At 45.3% G+C, this 21,629-nt stretch overlaps 1 protein-coding gene across 1 annotated transcript in view; it reads left to right on the top strand.

The window, feature by feature from the left end:
* KAT6A (lysine acetyltransferase 6A) overlaps nt 1-13,324 on the top strand; it is a 69,181-nt gene extending 55,857 nt beyond the window's left edge. Inside the window, exons 13-17 of the mRNA XM_060251334.1 lie at nt 697-928; nt 2,592-2,796; nt 3,710-4,432; nt 5,926-6,226; nt 8,307-13,324. Coding sequence (XP_060107317.1) covers nt 697-928; nt 2,592-2,796; nt 3,710-4,432; nt 5,926-6,226; nt 8,307-10,915 — 4,070 coding nt within the window. The 3' untranslated portion in view covers nt 10,916-13,324. The remainder of the gene's footprint in view (nt 1-696; nt 929-2,591; nt 2,797-3,709; nt 4,433-5,925; nt 6,227-8,306) is intronic.
* The last annotated feature ends 8,305 nt before the right edge of the window (nt 13,325-21,629 follow it).

Genomic DNA, 21,629 nt, shown 5'->3' with positions numbered 1-21,629 from the left:
TGTTTGTGTCTGAAATAGTTCTTGGAGGATTTATTTTCCTTGTTAACAGTGTGGGGGGGGAGGGAAACCCTTGATGCACACCTCCTCTAGGGGACTGCTTCATAGTGCTTAATATAGTCTAGTGAACTGGGAATTTCAGCTGTTGTGACTGGTTTGGCACTCTTACCTGCATTCTTAGGCATTGTCCTTGTATTGGAAAAAATCTGCCACCTAGTGGGTGCCATGGTATCACTAGCTATCATGATGCAGTCAGATTCCTCAGGGTGTGGCCTCCAAGGCCTTTCCTGTTTTTCACCAACATTTGTTTCTATGACTTGCCCCATTTGATCTGCAGTGAAGCAGCTGATAATTGACAGCTGGGAGGATTGCTTGCTCATTGTAGAATCTAAGATTTTCGATTAGAAGGTAGCCGCACTGCTGACATGCTCAGAGGTCAAAATGTCTTCTGTGAAGATTAGTGTTGTGTCCTTCTTGGTGACTGGAAGGGAAGTGAACACTGCAGGGAATGACTCTGAGCCTCCATATCTGAAGGGATTATGGTGGCAGTTTCACTTGCTGAGGTTATCATTGTAGCCCTTGAATTTCAGTCTCACTCTCCTAATTCTCATCTCCTGATCCCTTATAACATTGGTTGGCAGAAGAACACTGCCATCTGACCTTAGGGTTGTTGTTGTTTGCTTGTTTGTTTTCTCTTAGGTTATCTTTTATCAAAACGTGAAGGCCAAGCAGGATCCCCAGAGAAGCCGCTATCTGATTTGGGTCGTCTGTCCTACATGGCTTATTGGAAAAGCGTAATCTTGGAGTGCCTTTATCACCAAAATGACAAGCAGATCAGCATCAAGAAGCTAAGCAAACTAACTGGGATCTGCCCTCAAGATATCACTTCAACTCTGCACCACCTGCGAATGCTTGATTTCCGCAATGATCAGTGAGTTTAGCAGCCTTGTTATTTCTTTGACAAGAATTGTAGGCCTAGAAATGTCAAGGTCATGAGCAAGGTCTAAGCTGTGTGTTCCTCGTACCCTGCAGTAATGCAGAAACTGAGTATGGAATTCGTTTTTGGAGCATCTTAGCTTTTCTTTTTTAAAATAAAAAACAAGTATCTAGACCCTACAAGTTGCAAAGCTGTTTTTGAAAATACGTTGGCAACGGTGAAATCTCAGTAGACAGATGATGCTGAATAGAATTTCAGTCAGAGCAGGGGAATTAATTTTGCTCTTCTTCTTCATAAATATCAAAATAAATTATGCAGACTTGCCCAATGTTATAATATGTACTCTTCTCAAAATTTAATTGACCCTGGTGCAGAATTTTAATATTACAAAGGCAGGTATTCCTGCTTATAGGCTCTCAAAGCCTGTGGAGCCAGCTCTCCTTCTCATAGGTGCAGACAAATAAGTAAGATAAAATATGGAAGGACAGTTACATAACTTCAGTGCTAGAGCTAAAACAGGTTGCATCATCACAGTGTACTGTGGAGAGAGAGTCAGGGAATGTAATTTGTGAATTATATGGAGAAAGGAAAGGTGTAATTTGCTGCATTTTCTTTTTGGAAGTTCTTATGGGAGGAGTTGGCATGCATGGCATCATAACCACCAGACCTTCTAGTGCTAAACAGTAAGCCAAATCGAGTGCATTGAGTCCAAGTCTTGCAAAACAAGGTGGCATTGGTGAATCTTCTGTTTAAAATCTGCTGTTGCATATTGTTATTAAGCCAGAGTGCCATATGTCCTAAGGCTGCATGTACTGTCTTCTAAAGTAGAACAGAAATCTACATAGAAGCTTAATATTCTGTGCCCAGAAAATTCTGAATTCTGTGATCTGTATGAGAGAGACAAATTGAGCTCATTCACACAACTTCTCTTTATATATCATTCTGGCTTAGTCATAGGGAGTTGCAAGGAGCCATGCAAGGCGCTGGAAATCTTATTCAGCCACTTCTGAAGCTTCAGCAGTGATACCTGCCCATTTTCATGTGTATCTTTAAAGTCATACAGTTTTCAAAACGAGCTTGCATTTTCAGAAAACTGAATTTTACATTCATGACTTTTGTTAGGTGCCCATACAGAATTGTGACAGTAATATGGAGCCGTGATTGTATATTAGTCAGATTGTGAAGTCTTTCAAAAGATGCATTAGTTTCCTTGCAGTTTTGCTGAGGCCTTTCTCTGTGGCTGTTTTACTGCAGTGGCATCACCACATGGCTAGGAGCCTGTGGTGATGTGCTGGGGGTAAGACCCTCTTGGAAGAGTATGTAAGTAAGTGGATGAGGTCTGTTTTGAAGTCCAAATGTGAACTGCTTTTAGTTAGGAACCAGAAACCAAAATGTCTTGAGGACAGTCCTGCACATATACATTTCTCATTTTGTATTCTACATCACTTCTCATGGAATTCTGGAATTCAAGAGCTCATGAAAGAATTTGTGTATGTTGCTAGAATACTGTTTCTCAGACTGCTTGCTGCAAGTGATTGTGGCAGAAGCTCATAGATAAACTAGACCTTTGGTTGTCCCTTTTTCCTCCCTCATTTGTGCTTTGCTAACCTGTACTCGTAGCATCAACTGACAGAAGGATTTCTCTTCCCACTCCTAGATTTGTGATAGTTCGTCGAGAGAAACTTATTCAGGAGCATATGGCAAAACTGAAACAGAATCTTCGGCCCGTAGTTGTGGATCCAGAATGTCTGCGCTGGACTCCTGTCATTGTCTCAAACTCTGTGGTTTCGGAAGAGGAAGAAGAAGATCCAGAAGAAGGGGAAAATGAAGAGCCACTGCAGCCAAAGGAGAGAGACCTAGAGGTCAGGGCGAATGGACACATAAAATCTCATATTTAACATGGGAGCCATAGAGGAGCACATAAGAGGAGCACATAACTGAGAAAGTTGTGGTTGAAATTATGAAGGAATTTAGCATGCCATCCCTGGGATAGTTGCTTATTACAAATAGGCTCTGTTAAAACAAGACTAAGCTAGAACTGCTTAGAAACATGAACCAAAATTAGCATCATTTGCCTTTCCTTTTGGTTTTGTTAATTTGCCTAATCCCTGCATATGAAATTGTCTTATATTGAGTTGAGCTATTAGTTCATCTAGCATGAGAAACAGCTTTTGGTGTTCTCACTGGAGAGACAAGGAACTGGCTCTGGAATGGCATGCTTAGATAGGAAGCATGAGCTCCACTGAGTGATGGAGCCTCCTCTGAAGATTGGGCTCACCTGGAATTCAAATCTGGGACCTAATGTAGCAAGCCAGTTGTTTTGGGCTTAGTCCATGCCTCATTTCTTTGGACTCTATCAACCAGGTGAGCTGAGACTTTCTGGCATGGGAAATAAGCCATGTGTTGTCACCAAGGCAGCTCAAACGCAAGAGAATTGCCTAGAGAAGAAGGGGTAGAAGAATTGGAAGTCTATGAGGGGGCCATCAGCAAGCGAAAGACGTAGGAGATTATTGGAAGAGGGAGTAGTCCAGAAGAGTGAGGGAAGGCCAAAAGGAAGTTTTGTAGAGGAGCAAGATAAGAATGGGAAAGAAAGAAATGAATATAGGAGCTGGAGAGATGAGAGAGGCCCAAATTCACATAATGATCCATTCAAATTTTTGTCTGCAGGCCTTAGTTTTGAACTGAAATGGTCTTCCTTAGATCCTTGATGGCTGTTGGAATTAATAGTTTCAGGAAAACTTTGAATGTACATGTTTGGGTTTTTGTTTGCATTAGGTGATGAAACCTCTTTGCTGGGAGAAAAGAGAGAGAGAGCCTTACTTTCCTCTAGAGAGTGAAAAAAAGCCAGATGTCATTGCTCCAGCCAATTCTGTGCGGCCAAACAAGCAAAGTCTTCCCCTTGCTGGTCTTCCTGCAAATAACCAGACATCACGGAGGGGCCGATGGAGTCGGAAGGGGAAGAAGCTTCGGGAGTCCTTCACTGAGAATGATTCAAAACTGCTTTTGGAAGAGAAGTCAGCCATGGCCAGGGGGGGTCGGTGTGGAGAGTGTGAGGAGAAGGCAGCAGCGGCTGCTGCAGCAGCTGCAGCTGCAGCCTCTCGGGGGCGATTTGGGGAGAGTGAAGAAAAAAACGCTTCCTCCCAAGGACAGTGTGGCAAATGTGATGAGAAGTCTCCTGTGCCCCGGGGGCATTTTGGTAAAGATGAGGAAAAATCTACTGTTTCCCAAGGGCAATACAGCAAAGCTGAGAAGTCTTCTGTCACCCAGAGGCGATACAGCGAAGGCATGGAATTATGGAGGGGGCAGCTGAAGACTCCTGAGCCCCTGAAAAGCAGACTCTCCGAGGAATGTGAAAGGTTATCCCGGCGCCACAGCGAGGGTGACAGGACACTGTTGAGGCACTTCAGTGAGAGTAGTGAAGATGAGGAGGAGGAGGAACCTGTTAGCCCTTGCTCAAATTCTCCTCCAGTTCTCACCAAACCAACGTTGAAGCGAAAGGTGCGTCCTTCATCCACTTCACACTTCTGTGCTGCTGTTAGTTTTTTCCTTACATTGTACAGCTTCAGGAAGTCCTTGCTACTAAAACCCCTGGACTCTGTTGGTTTCTTTTATCCCGGGATTGCACAGTGGAACTGTTGAATTGGCTGTTTCCTTAGTGTGTGTTCTTGGTGTGGAAGTAGATGGTCATCCTCAGGGTTGTGTGTACTTTTCCCATAAGGAAAAAAAAGATTTTGGGGGGGCTAAGAAATCTGAACTCTACAGCTATATAAAATATGCAGATAAGGACAGATTATGCAGCTTGCTTATTTTGTATGCCTCTGCTTCTCTTAAAGGAGCAAGGTTCATCGGAAGCCAAGGAAGCCTCACCTCTGCAACTTGACTGCTTACTCCCAATCACTGGCGTCCCAATTTTCATTGCTGCCCATGTTTCCAGTTATATCTTTTCTTCCATAAAGACTGGTGTGGAGTTGCTAATTAAAGCATTCTCAGAATTCTCCACCCTGTACGCATTATACACCATTCCTGTTCTCCAACAGCAAGTGCATAGGCCTGGTCTTGCTGCCTTTGGCAATATTATGAGAGATGTATCTAAACATTTCTTTTTGTGTGGAGCAGTCCCTAGGAGAAAGCAGACATCTGTACACTTCCATCATCAACCCCATTTTGTCCTATGCTTATCTTTAGCCTCTTGTATATATAAAAGAACTTTCAAAAAGGAGCAAAGGAAACCTTTTGGTAAACTGGAATCAGAAGACAGTTTTTTGCTACTTGAGGTGGCTAGTTGGTTTTCTATTCTACTTTTTCCTCTGTGTGGAAGAAGTCTGCAATGCCACTACATCTTGGGCTTCAAAATCTCATCATTCATTCTGGTAGAGAGGGCAACTGGGGCAGTTGGTTGAGACTGATAGGTTAATTGCTATATTCTGTTTCCAAAAGAAACTGCAAGTGAAAATAACTTGTATGCTTGCATTTTATCTTTCTGCAGCAGATTTTTAAAATGTTAGGAGGAAGGACTGGGGGAGGTAGAGGCCATTCATATTGGAATTCAGTCATTTATATTGGAAGAGTTAATTGAAATGTGGTTGCACTGTCCATGGGAAAGCAGCTGGAAATGCCTGTCCATGTGGGCAGAAGCCCTTCTTGCCCATAATATACTTGTATGGGACCAGAGCCCTATCAATGCACTTCCAGTGGCCAGCTTATCTCTACTTTCCAATCAAAATACAGCCATAGAAAGAGGGAAATGAAGCCGGTCAAGGCTTATGTTCTGTTCACATCCAGTCCCTTTGGTAGCTGGCTTTGCTCATGTGAGGCTAAAAACTGGTTGGTTTGGTTTTTTTTTAAAAGAAAGGCATTAGATGCCAAATTTTATGTTTTTGTGGTATGCATAAAGTACATAAACCTCTAGAGGACTGGATTCAGTGTCTTTGTCTTTTTTTGTTTTGCTCTTCATTTGTTATTGTTCACTTTGTTTTGGCTGTCTCTTTCAGAAGCCAATTCCCCGGAAAAGAAGAGTCCGTAAGCGCAAATATCACAACAGTAGTGTTGTGACTGAAACCATCTCAGAAACCACTGAGGTCCTGGATGAACCTTTTGAGGATTCTGACACGGAGAGGCCCATGCCTCAGCTGGAACCCACCTTTGAGATGGAGGATGAGGAGGATGAGGAAGAAGAGAGTGAACTATTTCCTAGAGAATATCTTCACCGCCTCTCACAACAGGACCCTTTCAGGCATAGGCCCTCCTCCAAGAAGGGGGCTGAAGCTGGAGAAGAGTCTGATGATGCCGCTGGTATGTTTTGTGAATGGAGATGCTTCAGTTCTTTAGCAGGAGAGGTAGTCCCCCCCCCCCCCCCCCGTGTCTATCTGAAATGTACAGAATTGGCCTGATCAGTTTATGAACTTTTCCATCAACTAGTTACGTAGTTTGTGGCAGCAGAATGACTTGGCCACCTGCTTGCCCACCGAACAGGGCCCACTTGGTTCCTCTACAGGACACCCAGTCTCAGAAATATATGCATGTAAATCATGAGATGGGACTAGAGAACCAGAGTCGTGGCCAGCAGGAAACCTGGCCACGAGTTGAGGAGAGGTGCTGCAGGTTTGCCAGACCCAGGGCAGCTAAGGCCAGGGGAGGAAGGATGGTGAAGGTTAGCAGAGCAGGCTGCCAGACTGGCTCCCTTGGGACTAGAGGAATCCATGCAGTTTGGTAGAGGGGACTTCAGAGCACAGACACTGGCCTTGAGATTTAACAAGAAGCTCTCACTCTTTTTCTGTTGGGCAAGAGGTATGGCCATAATCCATAGGCTTAGACCATGTATGAACATAGACCTAAAACCATAGGTGTGTCCAGAGGTCTCCACCAGTGAGTGGTCTTCGTAACAAAATGTGCTGTCCATTGTATAGTGAATGTTTTTTGAAGTTATGTATTTATCTTGATCTGCTAAAAGGTAAAATCTCATTTAGGCCAATTAAAATTAGTAAAATTTTGATACATACATCTGTTTCTAGGCATGTGACACACAGTGGGGCAGTGGAATAATTAGTGGTATATTATACATTCTTGTTCAGTGGCCACAGATACTTAAGAGCAGATTTGCAGAAGTCTTTGAGTATCTTCCTCCCAGATAATCTAGGCACACTCTCTAGAAGCAAAGGACCCCAAGAGCCTTCCAGATTAAGAATATTAGATCAAAAAGTAAACTGCTAGTGCATGACAGAAAATAACACCCTTGAGAAAATTGGGAATAATACATGTATTTCATGTCTGCTGTGTATCTGCTTCTTGTTATCCCATTTTAATCTATTTTAAATTGTACTGGGCTCTGCAATTGTGAAACATTGTCTAATTTTAGTTAAACATTTCTTCAACTATTAGGCTCCAGGTCTGTAAGGCAGGGAGTCTCCCTCTGTTTGCAAGAACCTTGTGGGAAAGTTAATGCTTCTGAGATACTAGGCTATAGCTGCTCAGCCCTCCTTGAAGTGCTTTTATGTGTAGTTTTTAATGCTGACAGCCACGTTTCATTGAACATCTTAAGATGGCAGCCGCTAAGCCCAGATGCTATTTTGAATTCATCTGTTAAACTGTTTTCATAGCAAACTGTTATGCAATTGTTATGTTTTATTAACTAAGGCAACCCCCTGCATGTTAAAGATTTAATTATCAGGTACTGGGCACTAATGCCAAATTATTACTTGTTTTCAAGATGAGTTAAATTATTAACACTCTTGTAAGTAGACTCTCCTGCTTTAGTTTAAGGCCATCATATGACTGCGTACTGTGTAGTTCCGCAGTGCATGGGACAAAGTCCCAAACAAGGGGGGGGAAACCTAGGAAAGCTGTGCCGGTAAAGTGGTGCTAAGCACATGTGGTGTTTGTGAATAACTCTCTTGACTTTTTTCGTTGTTTTTGATACCCGAGCCTCAGAGTTACAGGGTTCTAATCAGAGGCCACAACCTTTACATCATGTATTAATAACATAAAATTCTAGTGTATTTTAATCTTTGGGCTTCAGGGTGCACATTAAGGGTGCACTGTTCCAGTGTGTATATGTGAACTTTCTGCTCTGATTTGGTGCTCTGATAATCTTGATCTGGTAGACCAACTGCAGACTGATGTGCCTGCCCACTTGAATCTTGTGTTGTCTTTTACATTCCCCTTTTAACATGTGCTATCTTTTGTTTTTGTTACACTTAATTTACCTTCAAGCATCTCAGAAAGTTACTTATCTCAAGGGTTTAGTAATATGCAAATTGTATTTAGATCTTTTAAAAAGAAAGACACTTGATTAACTGGGTTCTTTAATTAGATGGCAGATGTAGTAATTACTAGCCCAGGAACTTGAATCCATCTTTTTCCTCATCCTTTTCAGGTTCTCCTACCTTGAAACCAGTCTCTGTGTTGAGAAAATGTGAAGTGAAGGATTCTCCACTGCAGCCAGACACTTCCACCCCCATGAAAAAGAAGAAGGGCTGGCCCAAGGGCAAAAGCCGTAAGCCCATCCACTGGAAGAAAAGGCCTGGCCGCAAGCCGGGCTTCAAACTGAAGAGGGGAAAGGTCCTAGTGCCTGCCCCTGAAGAGGCAGCTGATCCCATAGAAGGAATTTCAAAACCAGGACGCAAACCCAAAGTGCAGGAGGAGGAGCCTGTTGAGCAGAAGGAAGAACTGTTGCCTGTGGTGGAAGAAAGGAAAGAAGAAGGTGAGTCTGTGGAAGTTGGGGAGCTGGGAGAAGAAGAGGAGGAAGATGCCCCTGCCAGTGAGGCAAGAGTAGTTTCTCCCATAGATAGCAGCAACAGCCCAGCAGCAGAAGTTAAAGAACCAGAAATGGAGGAAGAAGTAGAGAAGCCACAAGTCCTAGAAGAGCAGCGACAGTCTGAAGAAGAGCAGCAGGAGATGGAAGAACCTGAGCGTGATCAGGAAGAGGAAGAGGAGGAGGTTGCAGCAGTGGCAAACCAGAATGAAGACCATGATGCAGATGACGAAGAAGACGATGGCCACATGGAGTCTGCCAAGAAGAATGAACTGGAAGAAGAGGTCATGAAAGAGGGGCTGAAGGAAGAAGCAGATGTCCAGGAGCCTTTTTTAGAAACAAGCACACAGGGCAGTAGGGAAGAGGATGTCAAGAATAAAAGTGAGGCAGAGGCAGATTCTGAGGAAGAGCAGGCATCCCACGAGACATCAGTGAACTCAGACCCTGTTCCTGGCTCTGAAGATGATCAAGAGGAAGAGCAGCAGACTAAAGAGGGACTAATTGAACTCAAGGAAGAGGAACAGATTCCTCACAGCGAACTGGATCTTGAAACCGTCCAAGCCGTGCAGTCCTTGACACAGGAGGAAGAGAACAATGAGCACGAGGTGGCCTACCAGGACTGTGAGGAGACCCTCGCAGCTTGTCAGAACCTGCAGAGTTACACCCAAGCCGAAGAGGATCCTCAGATGTCAATGGTTGAAGACTGCCAGGCTTCAGAACACAACAGCCCCATTTCCTCTGTCCAGTCTCACCCTAGCCAGTCTGTGCGCTCCGTCAGCAGCCCCAGCGTGCCGAACACTCTGGAGAGCGGCTACACCCAGATAAGCCCAGAGCAAAGCTCTCTTTCCGCACCTTCTATGCAGAACATGGAGACCAGCCCCATGATGGATGTGCCTTCCGTATCGGACCACTCTCAGCAGGTGGTGGACAGCGGCTTTAGTGACCTTGGCAGCATTGAGAGCACAACGGAGAACTATGAGAACCCCAGCAGCTACGACTCCACCATGGGGGGCAGCATCTGCGGCAACAATTCTTCGCAGAGCAGTTGTTCCTACGGAGGCTTGTCATCCTCCAGCAGTCTCACCCAGAACAGTTGTGTTGTCACTCAGCAAATAGCCAGCATGGGCAACAGCTGCAGTATGATGCCCCAGGGCAACGTCCAGCCCACCACAAACTGCAATATCAAGTCCCCACAGAGCTGTGTGGTCGAAAGGCCTCCAAGTAACCAGCAGCCGGCAGCGCAGCCACCACAGCCGCAGCCCCCGGCCCAGCAGCCCCAGCCCCCGCCTCCAGCACAGCAGCAGCAGCAGCAGCCTCCATTGTCTCAGTGTAGCATGAACAACAGTTTCACTCCAGCGCCAATGATCATGGAAATCCCAGAATCCGGCAGCACTAGCAACATAAGCATCTATGAGAGGATCCCTGGGGATTTTGGTGCCGGCGGCTACTCTCAGCCATCAGCCACCTTCAGTTTAGCCAAGTTGCAGCAGCTGACCAACACCATTATGGACCCTCATGCCATGTCGTACAGCCATTCTACTGCTGTGACTTCCTATGCAACCAGCGTGTCTTTGTCCAACACAGGTCTGGCTCAGTTGGCTCCATCTCACCCATTGGCCGGGACACCCCAAGCACAAGCCACCATGACACCCCCGCCAAACCTGGCATCCACCACCATGAACCTCACCTCGCCCCTCCTCCAGTGTAACATGTCCACCACCAACATTGGCATCCCCCATACCCAGAGGCTTCAGGGGCAGATGCCAGTCAAGGGGCACATTTCCATCCGCTCCAAATCGGCACCCTTGCCCTCTGCGGCTGCTCACCAGCAGCAGCTCTATGGCCGCAGCCCTCCCGCAGTCGCCATGCAGGCAGGTCCCCGAGCACTAGCTGTTCAGCGTGGCATGAACATGGGAGTGAACCTGATGCCAACTGCCCCGTACAACGTCAACTCCATGAATATGAACACCCTGAATGCTATGAACAGCTACCGGATGACCCAGCCTATGATGAATAGCAGTTACCATAGCAACCCAGCTTACATGAACCAGACAGCCCAGTATCCTATGCAGATGCAAATGGGAATGATGGGGAGCCAGGCTTATCCCCAACAGCCTATGCAGCCAAACCCTCATGGGAACATGATGTACACTGGCCCCTCCCATCACAGCTACATGAACGCTGCTGGGGTGCCCAAGCAGTCTCTCAATGGACCCTACATGAGGAGATGAGCAGGATAAACTTGCAATCTTAAAACTGAAATCTCTCTATAAATAAAGGAACCTTTTATACTGACAAACCAGAGACAATGGACCTTTTTCCAGTTAAATATTGCTGTAGATCTTAGATGGGGTTTTGTTCCCTTTCAGTTTATTTTATTTTATTTTGTAGGGGGCCTGGTCTTTATTCTTTCCGAGTTTTTTTTTTGTGGGGTTCTTTTGTTTTTGGGTCTTTGTTTTTCCTTCACAATCCTGAAACACTTCACAGTTCAAATCCATTTTTAAAATGGGGTTTGGTGGTTTCTTTTTGTTTCGTTTTTGTTTTCAGGGAGGGGATTAAAAACGTGCACAAAATCTTTTCATAAGTTCAGACAGAGCATCACTTTGCTGACCATCCCAGCAAAGTGCATTGTAAAATGGTCACCTTCTCACTTTCGGATGCCATGTCCTTTCTCTCTCTCTCCCTTGTGCACAGCTCCCAAGATGGTCTCATCTCTAAAGGTCACATTTCCCCCCTCCCCTACTTCCGTCTTAACCAAGAGGCTCTAATGCGGTGACTGAGGATGGGGCACAGACCCCAAACAAGCTTTCCAATCCTAACAAAGCCGCTTTTGCCGCTTCCCCCAGAAATAGGAACTCTGAACGGTTTATTCTTCTCCAGCCCTCCCCGTCTCTGAACTGAAAATTCAGTTTCGACTTGTGCCTGTTTCTTGCACAGCCTAGACAGGTTTTATTAGTATGACACAGCAACAGCATCTTAAAGGATAACAATATGCACCTGTTGGGGTGGGGGAGAGAGTGGGGCTCCACAAGCATTAGGAATTAAAGGTGGCTGTGCTTAAGGGCTGCAGATCTGAAGGCCCCACATTACTTCTGGTAGCGTACCCTTGGAAGATGAAGTGTACATTGAAACAGATGTTTGTTCTCGCTGGCCTGTGACTAGCATGTACGGAGAAACATCTGGGCTTGTTTTGCCTCCCCCCCCCCTTCCCGGGAAGAATTGCATCACTGTGTTCCCGCACCTTGTTTGTTCATCCATTGGGGTGTCGTTCTCATCTTTGTGTATAAGGGTGGGCGGGGGAGGGCGGGAACAAACATCAGGGAGACAGACAGGGCAGGACAAGTCCAGCCGGTGCAGTCCACCCATCCTGTCATGATCTAAGGGTTGCCAGGCCAGTGGGCACGCCATCGGCTACAAGGAGAGGGAAAACGTAGCTTATCTTTCTATTGTAAAGTTCTCTCTGTATATTCCTGTAGAGTTTACAGATGCACTTAGATTGACTTAGATGTGTAAAGAGATTTTTTTTTTTCAAAGAAACCTGAAAGGCAGTTGCGGGTGGGGGTGGGGGTGTCAGCTGCACTAAAACGGACTTCCTCTTATACTGTTGAGTATGAAAAGGCAGAATTCCAAGGACTTCCAGCCCTCATTTTCTCTTAGTTCTTGAGCATGTGTACAAGGCTGTGTAGGACCCAAGTCCCTGTATATATATATATGATTCCAGGCTCACCTTTTCTGTGTTAAAAGGCGACCCTTCGCTGCCCTCCCCTTCCCAAATTGTCTGCTCTGGCATTGCTTCCTGGTTGCAGGTGGGGCAGGGTGGGGCGGGTTTGTCGGGGTGTTGAAGGCAAAGCTGTCGAAACGAGGGCCGTGAATTCTTTTTGGTTCGTTTTGTTGGTTTTTTTGTCTGCTGTTACTTTTTTGGTTTTGGGTTTTTTTGTATGGTTTTTTAAAATCAGTCGGGCAGCTCCCTTTTTTTCCACAAACTTTTGTGACTGTAGACCTATTGTAGAGAACCAATGTTCTTTTCTATATTATAAAAAAAAATTATCCAACACAGTAATATTGGTACCTGTCATTTTTTTTCCACTTCTGTTTAAGAAAAAAAAATAATGTATTTTTAGCAAAATAAACTTGGGTAAACTTCTAAAAGAAATTTAAAAAAAAACTCACTGTTAGTGACTTTGATGCCTTTTAAAAAAAAGAGCTTTTTCATTTCATTCCATCTTTAAAATTTTTTATCTTTGTTGTAGAATATTAAAGACTATTTTAAGAAAGATGAAAATTCTCTTTAAAGAGATCTCTAGAGTGTGTGACTAGAGCTCCAGATGCCTCTAAAGCCGCATGTACAAAATGAAGCCGCGTCTATTCCTGTCTGTTTATATTTGCTTTTCCTGTTTTGTAACTTCTTTGTACTTTGTTCTTGGTGACTTGTAAGCTTAAAAAGGGGAAGGGGTGCCTGGATGATTTAAAAGAAAATCCCTTTGTGATTCTCCATGTCATGCGCTCCTGGGCCGGCCGGCCTCCCTTCCTCTCCTTGTATGTAATATCACTTTTTCCCTCCCCCCTTTCTAGCAAGTACTTTCAAAAGAACTCTGTACATTTTAACATAAAAAAAATAAATTATGTTGAGCCATTTTGGATGTCTGGTTTTGCAAATGGAATTTTTCTTCCTCTGAGACACTGGAAAGATGAACCCAGCAAGCGGCCCTGGGGATGTTTCCATTAAACTGCCTTGCAGACAGAAGAAGCATGTTTCTAAGCATGTAGGATCAAAGGGTTCTTGGACCCTCCTTTTCTCACAGAACAGCAACACAGGTTTTGGTTGAGCCCTCTTTTTAGACGGTGGCTTTTTCTGAGATGGAAGCCGATCAGAACAAGTCACAGAGGGATGCATTAGGTGAACCCTGACTGACTCTTGCTGTTCACACAGGGAAAAGGTGGGTGGAGAGTCCTTTGCTAAAGGGGGATCCAGGGCAAAGAATAGAAGCCTGGGGAATGACAAGATGGGAACCCTCCCCCCCCCCCAGTAGGCTTATTAAGCTTCTGGTCTGGCAGTTGTCTGGCCAGCATCTATAATTTCCAGGTCCCATCTTAAACCAGGAAAACATTTGTTTTAAAACAATTATCTCTGGCCTTATCTCCTTGGAATCGACAGCCAACAAAGTATTGGACAGGCTACCCAAATGCATAAAATTAATGTAAACCAGCAAGATAAAAACAGCTGACTTTGCCTTGCAGTATAGCCCTGGTTCATGAATGAGCAATGCCTTCCTAAATGTGAGCCAAATTTCTGCATAGGTAATTGTCCCACTTTAGGAGTAAATAGATGAAAATAAAAGGTTGAGAGTTAAATTGAGCCCCTCAAAACAAGACCTGTTTAAAAATCTGTTTGAAGATGGAATTGCTTTATCAGCTGAGCATTTCAACTTATGCTGTATCCTAAATAAGTCTCCGATGTAAGCTTTCACGATTCTATATGTGATTTAAGCTTCCAAATGAAAAAGCTTTGGGAATTGTAATTGGGCCTTTAGTTCAGGAAGTCAAAAATCTTGACTTGAGAAAGGGCATGTCTTGGGGCAGGGTTGGGTGCTGAGCCCCTGCTGACATCTGCCTGCATTTTTCTTGAGATCTCCACCTCACACTCTGCAAACGTCTGATCTTGATGCCTAGCTTTGCCTAGTGCACTGAGATGCAGGAGTCTGCCAAGATTGGAATGAAGAAAAGCTGAGATTGGCTTGTGCTGAGTTCTCTTGCCTAACCCATTGCCAAATGTTAAGCTCCATCACCACAGACACTATGGTATGATGTGCTCTTGGAAGAGTGGGTCAGTCACCCAACAGTATGAACATGAAAAAGGGTACAAGAAATGGGATCCAATGGATGTCTGCCTCACTCATTCTCAGCTGCCTTAAAAGGTATAGGGAAACAATTTTTGAGTGAGGAGAGTGGAGTTTCTCTGTGACAAGCCACATGAATAGAAAAAACAAACTGGATGTTGCCATATATGCACCTTCTGAAATGCCTACTGGTAGTTCTTCTGAAAACCTCACTTTTTGTCTAGTACATTTCACCTTTTTCCAGAGTATCTTCCTTCCTGGTTTTATCCTCACAACAGCCCTGTTGGGGAGCTTAGGCTGAGGTCACCCAGTAAATTTCAGGAAAGTATGGGAATTTGAGCCTGCGTCTCCCAGATCCTATTCTGACTATTAATTGATACATCGTGCTGACCTATGCCAGATCTTTCCTTGCAGACCCTCAGCTTTTTCTGCTAAGGTACTGAAAGCTCTACTCTAACCAACTGAACTAGGCAATCAATAGAAACTATTCAAATGTGTGCGGCATGATTACTGGGAGTTGCAGGAGCCCAGTGGAACTTTGTGCCTCTGGCATCTAAGATTCTAGCCATCAACCGCCACACTTCTAAGGATATCAACAGGAGGTCATGAATCGTGTTGGAGGTTCTCAAGAAGCTGAATTTGTGGTTCCAATATCATCCTTTGTGTTGGTTCTGCTCTGCCCCATAGCATACATATGATTCTTCTTATTTGAATTCCATAAGAACATAAGAGAAACCACGATGGATCAGGCCAATGGCCCATCCAGTCCAACGCTCTGTGTCACACTGGCCAAAATCCAAGTGCCATCAGGAGGTCCACCAGCAGGGCCAGAATGACAGAAGCCTTTCCACTGTTGCCCCCCCCCCCTCCCAGTACCAAGAATACAGAGCAGTTTGCTTCTCCAAGCAGTCCTTAATAAGATACCAGGTTGAGTTGTTTACAGTGCCAGCTATGGAACAGCTTGTGAGACAGCCTGTGTAGAAAATTACCATGAACCAAACAGACTTAATGTATCTTGGTGTGCCTGTTCTGGTTTGTGTTAGCGGCAGATCTAATGAAGACACATAGCTGGTTCTCATACACCATGAACATCACTTACTTTCTTGCTCCTTGATTCACAGCTCTGAAAGTATAAAATGGGTTTTCCTGAAAAGCCTTGTTTAAGTTCTATCAGGTATTTCAACTCCGCTTGCTCGCGCATGCAAGTAACTCCTTTATGCTGCACTCACTGCATGCTGAATAATCATGTGGGAACCACTGTTCAGACGGAGGGGTGGTGAATGCAGAACCAACTGCAGTGATGTCTACTGAACAGAGGTGCACAATGCATGCTGTTCTCTTGGACTGTCACTTGGTTGTCCGTCCTCCTTCTGAGTGTATTCTACAGTCTCTGCAGAAGAGTTCTTGTATACTCTGTGAGGCATACCAGTCACAAATCTAGACACTTGTTCTCATGACTTCAGTCTTGCAAACATATCCTGTGCAATCTCTTTCCCAGGGCAGTTTATTTCTAAACAGCTCCTCATAACTGGTGTAAATTATCTTTCTCAGCCAGACACTTTGGGAACACCACTCTGAGCAGAACTTACAGTCACTCCATCGCTGTTATGGAACCACAACTACCCAGTGGAACCTCATGTTCAGGAAGGGCAGACTGATCAGATGCTGAGACAAAAAAAAAATTGAGAGGTGGCTTTTCACCATGTCCTGTTGACCTTTCTCATAACAGCTGTTGACAGCAAAGTAGACTTACTGGATCTTTGGATCTGTCCCAGTGAGATGGTTCTTGTGTTAACTTTTTGGGGTGCCCCCCTTTGTCAAGCAGTTGCCTGCAATTTCTTGGACCTCTCCAGTGGCATTCTGCAGAAGGGGGAGCCAGTTGCATGCTTGTAGGAAGTGTGTGTTTTAACCTGTGCAACTTGGGCAGCTGTAGCTGTGCCTGGAGTAGCTATGTATACTGTGGTGAGAGCTTTGCTTCTTTGGTGGCCCAGGTATTTTTGGCTGCTGGTGAGATTTCATTTTGGGAAGGGAGCTGATTAAAATCGGCATGTTGGCTTTGGGAAGGGAGGCTGTTTCTGTCTCATGCTTCCCTGCTCCTTCAAGGAGCACTGTAGCCGGGTCTGTTAGTCTGATCTCTGCTGAAAGAGCTTGGATTGAAAACGGACCCAGCAGGCTAATGTGGCAGGTCTTCTAAATAACTGCTACGTGGGGCCTCCTGTCATTTGGTGCACACACGGTAGCGTAATAGCTGCAGTGCCTGATTGCAGTCAACCCGGAGTGCTGCAATGAAGCAATTCAGAGCAGCAGGGGCTTGGCTGACTAGAGCCAGGAATATGGCTAGTGCCGTTGCAAGACAAGACTGCCCATGGATTCAATCTCAGATTGGGACAGGGTGGGCAGGAAGAAGAAGGCACCTGGCCAGTTTTCAGCCAGCCTAGGCTCTGTTCCAGTTCATCTGCAGCAAGGAACAGAGGGCTTCTGCAATACGTGTTGCTCAGTTGTGCCTAAGCACTGAGGGGCTCCCAGTTCTAGAGCAAGAAGAGGCACATTTAGGTTGTGAATGCTCAAGAAGGTTCAAAACGTTTTAAAGACTGCCATGCAAATGGCTGCAGAAGCAGATGGGGCGAGGGGGGGGGGTTAGTCCCAGAATGCTTTAAAACCTTACAAATGTTTTGGGGGCAGGAGCACTCAAGGGCTTGAACCCCACTCCATCAGTTGCAGGAAGTTCACACAGTAGGCAGAAAGAGTGAGATTAAATCCAGTGCAGCATTTCCATGGGCTTCCACCTGGGGAACAAGACTTTCTTGGCTGCCTCCAGAAATCCTTTTCCTGGGGGATTGAGGATCAGCCCTCCACTCTGGGCCGAGTCCTGTACATACAGGGTTGGAGGTAGGGAAAACCTCTTGCAAAGCAAGTCCAGAAGGCTGGGTGCAGGAAACCTTTTGCCAATCTGTGGGAACAGTTCTCATTCTGTGGACAGTTGCATTCCCAGTTACTATTGACCAAAACAGCCACATTTACTTTCACCTCTGACATGAGACCTGCACCCAGGATGGCTCGCAGCTGACCTATTCCTCTGGTGGTGGGCATTTCAAGGTGGGGAGGGGACCGCCTGCTGGTCCACAATCCCCACAAGGCAAACAGCCTTGCCTGTTTCTCTGAAATGTGGAGCAAATGCCCAATTGGGGAGCAATGCTCAGAAGAGCCGTATGTGACTCCTCAGCCACTAAGTATCACTGGCCTATGATTCTGCAGCAAGCCCCAAGCCTCAGCTAGTCTTAATGGCAGTAGACAAACAACTACTCCCTTTCTGGAATTCATTACCCCAGGGTCCAGGATACATAGGTGTGCTGCAAAGTACCTCTTCAAACACTAGGGGGAGGCAAAATTCCAGTAATGAATATTTCTCAATCACTATAAGGTTTTCTGCTATTGATACAGTTTCATCTTGCTGGCCTAAGGTTTCATTACTCTGCGTAGAGGGATCAGGAGACAGAACCTCGGGCAGAGCCATGCAGAGAGTGTTGTCCTTCCTGTTTGCAGGGCAAAGAACAGAACTCTGCCCATTGAGGTCTCAGTGTCTGCTCTTACCTACTAACAAGGTGGCTGCCCCATTCATTCCTGTGGAGAAAAATGCTGCTTCCAGAGTTGAGGAGGGAGAATGTTCCGTTCAGCAGGATTCCATTCAGATATCATAGATAACAGAAATCAGATGGAAATTTCCTTCATTCTGGGTGTGTTGTGTAATGGGAGGTGGGAGGGGCAAATGGTGATGAATTAGGTCCATGCCCAGCATGAATAAATCCTGCTTTGTTTGGGATCACACCGCTATACCTTGCCAGACTGGATACCTAGCATGCCCAGTTTGAAGATTTATCAGTTGGTGATTCTAAAGATGATCACAATCATTTGCTTCCCCTGAAAAGAACTGTGATGTGAAAGCCCAGTTTGGTTTTTTATCTGCTTGCAGCACCAAAATGTACAATCATCATGCCTAGGCCAGTTTGAAAAGCTGAACTCAAGAATGGCTTGCTGCCTAGTGAATTTATGGAAGAGAGATGAAATTTGAACAGTTCCTTATTTCAATTCTGCATGTTTGCATTAAGTCCACCTAACAACCTACCTTTCCATCCCAGGCTGTCCGAGGGGCAGGTGAGTGAGGGTCACCCTCCTCTGTCAAAGGCCTCACACCCACTGCCGTTTGTGCTACCTCAGGCATTAAAAAGGTGGCACAGGCAGTTTTGCTCTGCTGTGGCTCCCAAACAGGAGCCATCTTTTTTTTTTTTGGCATCCACATGGCATCATCATGCATCAAGTGCATTCCAACTTCCCCAGTTTTGCTATGATCCTTCTTAAACCTGCTTCAAGGTGACCTTTTAAAAAATTATTAAATGCAGCCAAAGTATGTTTGCTCTGATATAGATTGGAAGATACAGATTTTTTTTCTCATTACCATTTTTTGGTTTCACAACCTCTACAACCTGCGGCAAGTTCTTAAAGAGATGGGAGTACCAGACCACCTCACATGTCTCCTGAGAAACCTGTATAATGGTCAAGAAGCAACTGTCAGAACGCGATATGGAACAACGGATTGGTTTAGAATAGGAAAAGGAGTTCAACGATGTATATTGTCGCCCTACTTATTTAATTTATATGCAGAATACATCATGTGGATTGCCAGCCTGGATGAAGCAAAAGCTGAAATTAAGATTGCTGAGAAAAACATCAACAACCTCAGATATACAGATGATACCACTCTAATGGCAGAAAGTGAGGAGGACCTAAAGAACCTCTTGTTGAGGGTGAAAGAGGAGAGCACAAAAGTAGGCTTGAAAAAAACCCAGTAACCAACACGTTGCTGCTATAACATTATAATGTGATAGCAGTAGGACAATTACTGTTCAAAAAGCCCTCTGGTGGCAGAGGTGGGAAATGGCTGCTGGGGGTGGGGGGTGGCTGAGGCAACAAAACCGGGGAACTGACATGCGAATGCTCTGTTGCTGCTGCACGTGCTTCTGTATTTACAGCAACAAGAACTACCAACAGCACTGTTGATGTGTGGAAGTATCTGTCATGGGTCTCTTATAGCTCCATCTAGATATTCCAGCCCAGTGTTTTCTGATGTTTCTGACTTCAGGATTGCCTCTTTACATTAGCTCATTTTTAGCACATTGAGACCAATGCCAGCATTTTGCAGAGGGCATGGCGCAGGGGGCACACTCAGATCATCTGGACAGGCTTGTTGGGGCTTGCTGGTTTCTGCTTCACGGAAACTGAGAATGCACCTTAATATGAAGAACCCATGTGGTATAAAGGTTAGTGTTGGAGTGGCATTTAGGAGTCTCAGGTTCAAATCCCCACTCTGCCCCAGGGGATCACTGGGTAATATTGGCCCACCCATTTTCAGCCTATAACCTACTTCACAGGGCTGTCCTGAGGACAACATGAAAAGAGACAGAATGATGTTGTAAGGTGCTCTGGGCCCCATTGGGGACAAAGCAAGGAGTAAATAGCTAAATCAATAAATCCTGTTGTTCTTCTATGGCTGCAGGTTGCAAGAAAAGATTAAAAGCAAGAGGCTGATCTTTCAAGAAAGCACACCTGTCATTGCTGATCTTGTTGAGGAAAGGAGCCATGGAGGAGTCTTGGAGGAAGAAGCCAGGGTTTCCTGGGATGCAGTTTGAAAACTACAGTCCAGCCTTCTGATTCTCTGGGTTGATGGGACCTTTTCAGAGCAACTAAACATGCACACTCCTATACATTTACCCTTTCCCTCACCTGAAGTCAAGTGTCTAGCTCTATAGCTCATATGTCTACTATAGAATTATGCATAATAATTGGCTGCCATAACAACAACAAAAATCAATTTCCAACTCAGTAGAACCTGGACACAATCTAGAGGTGTAATCCAAAACCTTGACTCACATGGTCCCCATGCCTTTTGAGAGCCAGTGTGCTGTAATAGTGAAGCGCACAGACTTTTATCTGGGAGAACCAGGTTTGATTTCCCACTCCTCCACTTGCACCTGCTGGAATGGCCTTGAGTTAGCCTTAGCTCTTGCAAGAGTTGCCCTTGAAATGGCAGCTTCTGGAAGAGCTCTCTCAGCCCCACCCACCTCACTTGGTGTCTGTTGTGTGGGAAGAGGATAAAGGAGATTGTAAACTGCTCTGAGACTCTGATTCAGAGAGAAGGGTGGTGTATAAGTCTACGGTCTTCTTCTATACAATTGGTATGTATTCAAAGGAACATCTGTGAAATGAACGATTTCTGATGGGCCATACTCACGTAAAGGCAAAACCTCTCTTTATGACCTGTATGATTTTGGATGTGTCATGTTGATGTTCCCCAACCTGACACTGAAGCAGTCTGTTATGCACATACTGCTGGAAGCCCCACTTTGAATCAGAACTTTCTCCTCCAACCATTCTGGCTTAGTGGTTAAGTGTGTGAACTCTAATCTGGGAGAACCAGGTTTGATTCCCCACTCCTCCACATGCAGCTGCTGGATGACCTCGGGTCAGCCACAGTTCTCTCAGGAGCAGTTCTTGAAAGAGCTTTCTCAACCCCACCCTCAGCCTCACAGGGTGTTTGTTGTGGGGAGAGGAAGGGAAGGAGACTGTAAGCTGCTCTGAAACTCTGAGTGAAGGATGGGGTATAAAGCCAATCTCCTCTTCTCCTCCACCCCCCATGCTGTCCTCATCCGAACTGAGACTCCGCACACTTGAAGAATGAATCCCCAGCAGCCTGATGTGTGACAGTGTGCTTTAAAGGCAGGTTGGGGGACATGCCTGCATCAAAAAGTGCAAGGCACATTTGGCCCTAAGCAAGAGCATTTTTCGGATCTGAGCCACTGTCCATGTGGTTGCCTCTTCCTTTAAAAACCCCTGGGAAGATTTCATCCCAGGATTCCCAGGTCTCCTAATGTCTAGTGGAGTTAATTCCCCCCTTGATGTAGTGCAGTGGTTATCAAATTAGATTAGGACCTAGGAGAACCAGGTTCAGCTCCTCACTTTGCAGTGGAAGCTTGCTGCTTATCCTTGGCCCAGCCACTTTTTCTCAACCTGACCTACCTTGCAAGGTTGTCATGAGGTTAAGCAGAGGAGGGGA

This window comes from Heteronotia binoei, chromosome 12 (assembly GCF_032191835.1).
Source record: "Heteronotia binoei isolate CCM8104 ecotype False Entrance Well chromosome 12, APGP_CSIRO_Hbin_v1, whole genome shotgun sequence".
In the NCBI taxonomy this organism is placed as follows: Eukaryota; Metazoa; Chordata; class Lepidosauria; order Squamata; family Gekkonidae; genus Heteronotia; species Heteronotia binoei.
This window is presented reverse-complemented; position numbering and strand designations above follow the sequence as displayed.